At 39.8% G+C, this 10,049-nt stretch overlaps 1 protein-coding gene across 1 annotated transcript; it reads left to right on the plus strand.

Annotated features, from left to right (window-relative positions):
* Window positions 1-1,889: 1,889 nt before the first annotated feature.
* PCK1 (phosphoenolpyruvate carboxykinase 1) lies at window positions 1,890-8,710 on the plus strand. The gene is made up of 9 exons (XM_075022582.1): window positions 1,890-2,113; window positions 3,479-3,660; window positions 4,261-4,464; window positions 4,784-4,971; window positions 5,922-6,084; window positions 6,215-6,439; window positions 6,532-6,663; window positions 7,416-7,511; window positions 8,096-8,710. The coding sequence occupies exons 1-9, from the start codon at window positions 1,890-1,892 to the stop codon at window positions 8,548-8,550; spliced, it is 1,869 nt and encodes a 622-aa protein (XP_074878683.1). The 3' UTR covers window positions 8,551-8,710.
* Window positions 8,711-10,049: the final 1,339 nt, after the last annotated feature.

Consider the following 10,049-nt stretch of genomic DNA (forward strand, 5'->3'; position numbering starts at 1 on the left):
TGCGGGGCAGGAAGGCAAGCTGCAACCCTGATCTGTGCTGCTCTGCCAGACCTGGCTTTTCAAGGCTTGCAAGTCACTCCTGACTGCCTTGGCAAAAGCCTTGCTGGAAAAATCTCATTGACTGCACGAACCTGAGCGGGTGGCGGGTGATAAACATCCTTTATGTAGGACACACAAATCAATTCTGTTACTTTAAAGAACTCCCTGAAACTTAGCTGGGATTCCCAGATTTCCTCATCTGCAAACTACCGTTTACAATATTTTACATGCATGGTAGAAGCCCCATTAATATGAAAAGTGACAGGTTGGCATGAAAGCATCGCCTCATCCAGGCCCCAGATCCTTTGCCAGGACTGGGTGTAAGCAGAGTGCGGTGAAATGGCAGCAGGGTTATTTCTACATTTTTATTTGTTTGAAATACTTCAGTCTTCACACACCCAGACTGCATGGACAAATAGACATGAAAATCAGCCTTTCTTTACAGGCATGATGGTCTAAATTAGAGTAGGGAAAAGTAAATAGCTGAAAGACAGGCAGGCAGGAACAGTTAGAGGCAAAACCTCAAAATGCCTGAGATCACACTCTCACCCTCGGAACTGTAGAAGTAGTAGTGGCTGTTGGTATCATACGCTGCCACAACAGACACAGGTATGTACACATCTCTATATGTACATATGCATACAGTGCACTTTACACATATAACAAAGTGCACAGCCACAGTCCTGAGCAGTTTTGTGCGTTTTGAGTAGTAATTTAAAGGTGGGTTCATGTTTTATGACCCCCATAGGACTCCCAGTAAAATAAAACATTTGAAGGAGGGGGCTAATTACTGAGACAATTGCTGATCTGCCTCTTCTGAGCTTGTAGCAATAGGAAATGATTGTTCAGTTTGCAAGAGCCTAAAGCAAGCCATAAGCAAAAACTTTCTTGCACTGAAGGAAACCCAACATTTAGATTTACATTGCTTGGGGTTTTTTTCAGAACTGCATGAACAAAAATAAGGCCTCCAGGCAGACGTATGTAGTGGTTATTCAGGCCTGTCAGTGCTCACTGTTGAACTTTATCCCCGGATCAGGCAATGTTCCCAAGGTGAGTAAACACACCTTGGACGAGCCTCCACTTCACAGCCAACTAGCGAGCATCTGCCTACCAAATGTGCCAACTACGCATCGCCTGGACGACCCCCGTGTTCCTGGTTCCAAGTAGTCTTTGTACTCAACCTTTCTCACACACCGAGAAGTTACGACGCTTTTGGTTTCAAAGCCAAATTGGATCAAAGTTTAGTTAAACTGCTGAATTTTGTAACTGCTTCAAATCAACAAACCAAGGGGCTAAGAATCACTGCTTTCAGCATTCATTAATCAAACCTGTTAAATGATTACCTTGTCAGGGCTGCTTTGTTGACAACTCTGCACGATGACAATGTCAGTGGCACTGTCCCAAGACACCTCCAGTGGTGACATAAAGGACAAGCCTCCCTCACCTCACCTAGTGGGATGGACACTACCATGAAGAATATTTAAGGAAGGAGGATGCTTCCTTGGAAAGCAGTGTTTGCAAGAGTACTCCAAAGCAAATGAAACGGGATCAACTGAAAGGGACAGAAAAATCCTCTCTGACATCCAACTCAGTCTTATAAAGACAGTAAGTAGAATGGCCTCTATTTTTTCCAGCTTGAAATTATCAGTGATCCAAGTTCTCTATATTGATTTTAAAGCAGAAGTACATGATTGAGCCTATTGCAAATTCTAGCTTTGCATTATACATTGTTGGGAAGGCTTATTGACGCTGGTTAGAATGCCATAGTATGCTAACACACCCCATATATTTGATTTTAGATTGTGATCAGTATTTCAAAGCCATCAACAAGATCCACTACAGGTCCAATAATGCCCCCACAGTTGAAAGCTGAGGTAAACGTCATGCCCAAGGTTGTCCAGGGGGATTTGCAGAGCCTCCCTCCAGAAGCAAGGGATTTCATTGAAAGTAATGCCAAGCTGTGCCAGCCTGAGAGCATTCATATCTGTGATGGCTCAGAAGAAGAAAACAAAAAAATTCTGGACATCATGGTAGAACAAGGCATGATCAAGAAGCTGAGCAAGTATGAGAACTGGTGAGTAGCCTGAAGGAAGTCAAGTATCATCTCAGAATTGCAATATGCGTTTTCTATGCTGTTTACTTTTAGAACTCCTTATAACCCTTCACTATTTGCTTTCCATGAACATTTTGGCACGGTGGCTTACATAGGTGAAATACGCAGGAAAGCAAGCTTTTTCCTCTAAAACTTAACATAAAGCATATTATTCAATTGGACTATCAACTGTACATTGTCTCTATTGATTTGTTACATCAGGGAACTGAAATAATGTCATGAGACTTATGTAACTAATCATTAGCAATGGCTAAATATTATTTAGCAAATACATCTTTTGAAGAATTCTACTATTTTAGTCAATTAGTTTATTCATCAAATACTTTTTTTATGGCATTCAAATAGCTCTGTGGGTGTTCAAATATTATTCAGTACAGGCATTATTCATACCGTGCCGATGAGCTTTGACTGTAATGTATTCAGCAAATACTTTTTTCAAATATTTCATCATCTCTCCCAACCAACCCAACATGAAAGGAGAATATTAACAACAAGTACATACTCAGGAATTACGTGCCGACCAAGAGATCTTCATGGAAGAAATCTGCAAAGACATTTGAATAACTAAGTGCAGGAATTTGGCAATCTGTTTGCAGACTATTTGGGAGAGAAAAGGGCAAGATTCACCAGATAAATTATTCATTGTTAATTATATGCTTAGCTGTAGTGATGATGGTTATGACAGCCCAACTAGAACATTTTTATACTCATGGAAAATTTCTATGCACAGAGGTGAAAATGTAAAACAATCCTATCTATTGTAAATAGATGGCAAAAATTCTTTAGAGGGGAAAAAGAATCCCCTTTAATAAACTCCTTCATTTTTTATGATCATGCTTATACTCAGTATTTCTTTTGTGATGCCTCTAACTTAAAGAGCTATGCCAATCACTAAGCTTGATTCCGATCCCACAGGTACTCATACCAACACTTAAAGTGCTTGCTTGGCACCCACTTTGCTTGAGGCATCATTTTGTGGTCCCTGTGCAAAACAACTTCACACTGATGAGAATTAAACAAGATTAGCTTTTCCCTGGAAGTTAGCAACAGAGAATAAGACTGACATAAGAGGCAAAGGAGTATTAACGTGTAACCAGAATTTCCTAGGCCATATAATTTGTCATTCATACTGGAAAGTCTTGAAAAAATTTGTATGAGAGAATGTATCTGACTGATTTTTGAGATTGTCTGTTATACTGGCTCTGTCACTGTAGTTTTGGCCTTACAAAGCATTGTACCCTTTTCTGCTAAACCAGTCCCACAGAAGGGTAAGCAGTGTTATATTGATAATTAAAGTCCGATTTCCTGATTTTTGGTGAAATGCAGCTGGTTGGCTCTCACTGATCCAAGAGATGTGGCAAGAATTGAGAGCAAAACTGTCATCATCACTCAAGAACAGAGAGATACTATTCCAATCCCTAAAACTGGAACTAGCCAGCTGGGTCGCTGGATGTCTGAAGAAGATTTTGAGAAAGCCTTCAACACCAGGTTCCCAGGCTGCATGCAAGGTAGGCAAGAAAAGGACGGTTGACGTTGAACTCCTAGGATTACAGAGACACTACTACTACTAGTTACTGTAATCTTTAAAGAAAGATTTTAGCTGAAGGTTTAGGTTTACACCCCTGATATTAGTCACTTTGTTGGTTTCATCCAGATCTTTACCATAGATCCAAATGCCTGTGCAAGGATAGTCTCTTTCCAGCATCCTTCTCTCCACAGAGAGGGGCAAAGTAAGGTATGAAAATTTGGGTGACTTTTTTCAGGAAGTCACACAACAACTAAGCAGCAGATAGGAAGTGAGGTGAGAATGGAGGACACCCACGCCCAGCAATAATTTCAGGTTCAGTGATATACACCAACAGAGAAGTTGGCCTCTACCCACCTTTAAAACTGGCCAGACATTTTGTCCGAACAGCTGCTTTCAGCATTTAAGATAAAACTTCTTGCTACACAATTAGACAAAGCTACAGCTCTTTAAACATCACCAGAAACATCCACAAGACAAACAGCTTTTAAAAGAGCGAGAAACAACCTCCATGTTAATAAAGATTATTTCAAAAGTTCCTTGCTTTTCTCTTTGCCACATCTTGCTACTCCCTGTTTCCCAGGACGTACAATGTATGTTATCCCCTTCAGCATGGGACCTATTGGGTCTCCTTTGTCCAAGATTGGGATTGAGCTGACAGATTCGCCGTACGTAGTGGCCAGCATGAGGATCATGACACGGATGGGAACAGCTGCTTTGAAAGCCCTGAGCAATGGGGAGTTTGTAAAATGTCTTCACTCAGTTGGATGTCCTCTACCACTAAAAGGTAAGAGACACTAAAACCTGTCACCCCTGGAAATTCCCCAGGGCATATTTCAGAGCTGACTGTGTGTTCTCAGCACATGGGAGACACCATAGAAGACCAGGGTGGTTTGTGCAACTGCGCTAGGTTCAGAACTCAATTAAAGGAATTAAAGCTGAATGAGAGTTTCATGGAAAGGAGATTATTATCCCTAGTACTTACCAGGGGCTTTCCTTTAAAGCATCTGGTATGGGTTGCTGTCAGAGGCTCGATGCTGATCAAACAACAGTGCAATTCAGCATGGAAATTGCTGCATTCATGAGTACAACATTCTGTTCTGCAGAACCATTAATCAACAACTGGCCGTGCAACCCAGAGTTAACGCTGATTGCCCATCTCCCGGATCGCAGAGAGATCATTTCATTTGGCAGCGGTTACGGAGGAAACTCCTTACTGGGGAAAAAATGCTTTGCTCTCAGAATTGCCAGCAGAATCGCCAAAGAGGAGGGCTGGCTAGCTGAGCACATGCTGGTAAGAGCTATTAAATCATGTGTGTTTGAACAGCCATTAAACCCTAAATTAGCTCAACATAAATACATCACAACTTGCTATCAATGAAATTAGTCTCATATGGATAGTCCTGTAACATTAGATACAAATTTATCACATGGCAGCCTTATGAGAAATAGGAAACTGCTTGCAAGGTTAAGTACCAAACATTTTAAAATAGTACCTGTAAAATCAGAAACGAAGAAAGATTTGTAACTTGTGACAGTGGCTACTTGTAGGCAGACCTGTCTACTTGAGCAGAGTCTAAACATCATCACTAGCCATCCACATTGCCCCTACAAGTCTAGTAGCAAACGATTAATGCAAGTTTTGAAGACTGTCTTTCATATTATAAAGAGATCTATGCATTCCAAAACCTGTAAATACTAGATTTTCTAAATGACTTCTGCTTTATACCCTTCCTGCATTTACTTTCTGATGTCATTTAAACATTCTACTACCATAAAATACCACTGAAAAAAAAATTTCAAAGTGCATAAAAGAACAGTCTCAGAAAAAATATCTTTGGACTCTGAAAACTGCAGAAGTATCCATACATGAAGTGCTTTCACTTCACTCCAGTCATGCAGCCAAAAGAATATTGCCTGATTTTCTTCTGTCTCAGCTGAGAAACACAGCTGTATACAGTCTGTGCATCTTTAATCAGCAAAATAAAAATAAATGTTTGAATTATATACATACCTGACAATGTAAGAACTCCTTAAAGATATTCTAAGGGCAAGAAGAGTAGACTTTTTGATTAATAAACTACAGTTTGAATTTTTGTCAACTATATTATGTGGTGGTGCTTCTGTAGGAAAAGTTTGCATAATTAAATATTTTATCATTACCACTTGCTGGGAGACAATCTTCAAAATGAAAAGTGCAAGAAAAAAAGACTGTGTTTAACAGTTACATTAATTTTTCAATAGATCCTGGGCATTACCAATCCAGAAGGTGAAAAGAAGTATTTTGCTGCAGCATTCCCTAGTGCATGTGGAAAAACTAACTTGGCCATGATGAACCCAAGCCTGCCAGGATGGAAAATTGAGTGTGTGGGTGATGATATTGCCTGGATGAAATTTGATGAACAAGGTATGGAACTGAAATTGGATTGTTTTACAGTCCAGTACAGGTTGCTTTTAGGTGCAGCAAGACATGCTACAAAATTCTGGATGGAATTAAAACAGTTTGATTTACTTACATTTTGTCATTTAACTTCCAGGCAACTTAAGGGCAATCAATCCAGAAAATGGCTTTTTTGGTGTTGCCCCTGGAACCTCAGTCAAAACAAACCCCAATGCTATTAAAACCATATTCAAGAACACCATCTTTACCAATGTAGCAGAAACCAGTGATGGAGGTGTCTATTGGGAAGGCATTGATGAGACATTACCAACGGGAGTAACACTGACTTCATGGAAGAACAAGGATTGGACCCCAGATAATGGTAGCCTGGTGCACTCCACAGTCTCTCTTGGCTTTCTCTGCTGAATTCATGTTAATTCTGCCATTATGACCTTTTCATTGTACTCTGTACAGGGGAACCTTGTGCTCATCCCAACTCACGATTCTGCACTCCAGCCAGCCAGTGCCCCATCATGGACCCTGCATGGGAATCACCCGAAGGTGTGCCCATTGAAGGGATAATATTTGGAGGCCGCAGACCTGCTGGTAAGAGATGCATCAGCCACGTATCAAGGCTGAAGTGCTGACCATAGAAAGGTTGAAACACAACTGGGCATAGACACAGGTTTTGCTTTCACAGCTGCAAAAGCAAGGAAATAACCACGTAGGTCTAACTTCTGCCTGTTAGCCTTTGACACACACACTTACAGCCACTGGTATTTCAATGTCTGAATTGTTAGATGTTAACACAAAACAGGTAATAATAAGAATAAAGGGCTGGAGAGAGATCAGGACCCACTAAGCTGGGTAATATGTAGACATGTAGCAAATTGCTATACTTGTCTCAATTGGCTTGCAGTTTAACTAGTTCAGATAGGAAATGGTTAGAGAAATGAACCAGTTGTAGACAGTTTACAGAAAAGGAAGTAAAATAAATTGATCTGTTAAAGGTCACCTAAAGTTGGAAAAGAAATAGAAGTAATGCTAGGTCTGAGTCTAATATCATGACCACAGGACTAGATTCTATTTTCAGTAAAATCTGCTGGGGATTCTGAGGTCCCAGATATCCCCCACTGAGCAACTAAACATGGATGTGTTCAGTAATCAGTAGGCAGTTTTGAAAACATTCACATAAACTTCTTTGCTACAAGAGGGCAGGAAATGAACTGATTAAAAAAAACAGGAAAAATTAGAATACATTATACAGTAACATGCATTCGGCAGTACCTCAGGTAGCAAAACCTGTTATAAAAATATTTCTGGACCTCTAATTACTGAAGTGATTTTGTTCTTTACAGGTGTGCCTCTTGTATATGAGGCCTTTAACTGGCAGCATGGAGTATTTATAGGAGCAGCTATGAGATCTGAAGCAACAGCAGCTGCTGAGCACAAAGGTAAATCAAAATTTAATCTGCCTACCTGTATTAAAAACAATCCTCTCTGGACTGCCTGCTCTGTCGCATTACAGCCTTGGCAGCTGATTTTGCAACCTGTGCATTTTCACAGTACAAAATATTTGTACTGGAATGAAAAGTCAAATTCTCTGTAAAAGACAAATTAAGCAAAATAATCCTCTAGGTGGCAAGCATACAGAACAGGGTGCAGGCATGGGGGTGCCAGAAGCCTTGATATGGAGTTCTTGTTACAGTCTAGGATAAATAAACTTAAATTTTCTCTTCTTCTAGAGCTCAACATAAATACATGAATGATGAAAGCCAGCTCTTGAGGATCTTCATTTAACCTGCTTGACCTGAGATTTAAGAAATTTAATTTCCACTGATTATAAAAAATAATTTAATTTGTACTTTTTTTGTACATCAAGTATAATGCTTGAATTGTTTCTTAAAGCTCTTTGGTTCAGATACAGAAGGGTGGTTAAGTGACCATGGGTACTAAATCCTGGGAGGATCTAAATCTTTGTGCTTTAGAATAAACACACTATTTATTACCTTACATCCTCCATTTGTGTTTTGAACAGGCAAAATCATTATGCACGATCCATTTGCCATGAGACCTTTCTTTGGCTACAACTTTGGCAAATACTTGGCCCACTGGCTCAGCATGGCACATCGTCCAGCTGCAAAACTACCAAGGATCTTTCATGTTAACTGGTTCCGGAAAGACGGCCAAGGGAAATTCCTGTGGCCTGGCTATGGAGAGAATTCCCGTGTGCTGGAGTGGATGTTCAACAGAATTGAAGGGAAAGCCTCTGCCAAGCCAACTGCCATAGGTTACATCCCTGCTGACACTGCTTTGAACTTGAAGGGTTTAGAAGATGTCAACTTGACTGAACTGTTTGATATCTCCAAAGAGTTCTGGGAAAAGGAGGTAGAAGAAATCAAACAATACTTTGAAGTGCAAGTTAATGCTGACCTTCCTTATGAAATAGAAAGGGAAACGCTTGCCTTAGAGATGAGGATAAAACAGTTGTAGCTGATCAAAACCACAATTATTTATCAATCCACACATACTAAGACAGGACAAACACATTTTACCAAATCACTGCTGGAAGTGTAACAGCACACTGATGGGCAGGGGGTTATAATGAAAGCAGGTCTTAGTTCAGTTAGAATATAGATAGGGGCATTCTAGAAGTAACTCCAGACCTAATGATTTATAACTATATCTGTTGTTGTGAATAGGCGAGCAGTTGTGGGAATGTATGTGCACATGGTCTTCAAAACCCTGATCTGTCACTTACATGCACATACGGCCATCATGGCTGTAAATTATTTGCCTAGTTCTGCGTATACAATCCAAACCAATCCAGCCTTCAAGGTGGAGCACATTGTTTCTATCACACAAACCTCTAAAGTCTCAGACTCTACAGGAAAGAAGAAAGAAAATTAGATGCTGTATATATGTATTACCTAAACAAATTTCATGGCTTAAATATTTTTTAGAAAAATGAAGTTGTAACTTTTATCAGAGTGAAAGATGACTTTGTATTACTAATGCATATTTAAGATATTGCTATTATATATGACTCATGTTCCTGTGATTTCCAGATGTTTTGAATGGCTTGTTCTTTAAACTATTGAAATAAACGTTTATATAAAATATGACCTCATTTCCAGTATTCTCACTGTTTATAAACTACATGCATATAAATTGGGCCTCCTGTCAATACCACAGCAGAGGGAGAAATTCACATGTGGAAGTTAGATGTTGACTAGCATTGATCTGCTACTCGTAAGCCAACTAGTTTAAGCCACATACTGTCTTTGCAACTTTTATTGAAGCCAAAGGAATGATTCAGAAATTATTATATCAGCTGTGAGCAGTCATCCAGCTAGTGATGTGCTCTCTGCAACTGGGCATATTTAGTTACTTCAGGCATTTATATTTTATAAACCACCCTCTAGGAAAGCCCCATATTAGGACCTTGCTCATTGCTGAAGTCATAGGATTTGTCTCACTTGTGCAGTACCTTGGCTTTTGCAGCAATAATTAGTGGAGCTGTTGAAATAGACAGTTTGGGAAGAGTTTCCGGGATTTGTTGAGATGCCTAAAGCCTTAGAGCTCAATGAAAATAGGGGTAGGAGCCTGTGTTGGCTTTCTTGTAGATCCAAGATACTAAAACCATCCTATGTTCTCCCAATTAAAGGTGTCTTTTACATGCTTCCCACATCCCTGGCAGGTATCCTGCTTTTTCACTTTGAATGCTTGATCTACCAAAATATATTGCAAATATTTGCTTAGCAAAAAGAAAATCACTTACATAGTGTAATAAGCCTTTTTATAGACCCCGCTTCCTTGCAAAACAAACAGTGCCAGGGCTGGTCAACAGATGCCCTTCAAAGTTTGCTAGGAGAGGTCACATAGCCTGAAAAGGTTCTTACTACCTCCTGACTCCATGTTTAGGACTTAATGCAAACATTATCAATTCTGAAGCAAATAATACACCATAAGTCAACAGATAGATCACACAA

Source organism: Buteo buteo, chromosome 2 (genome assembly GCF_964188355.1).
Source record: "Buteo buteo chromosome 2, bButBut1.hap1.1, whole genome shotgun sequence".
NCBI classification, from domain to species: Eukaryota; Metazoa; Chordata; class Aves; order Accipitriformes; family Accipitridae; genus Buteo; species Buteo buteo.

Bases quoted from the DNA above. Each gene is read 5' to 3' on its own strand.
- PCK1 (XM_075022582.1), top strand. From the start codon at position 1,890: ATGCCCCCACAGTTGAAAGCTGAGGTAAACGTCATGCCCAAGGTTGTC. The intron at 6,664-7,415 runs GTAAGAGATGCA...TGTTCTTTACAG, and splicing joins TGGAGGCCGCAGACCTGCTG to GTGTGCCTCTTGTATATGAG. The intron at 7,512-8,095 runs GTAAATCAAAAT...TGTTTTGAACAG, and splicing joins AGCAGCTGCTGAGCACAAAG to GCAAAATCATTATGCACGAT.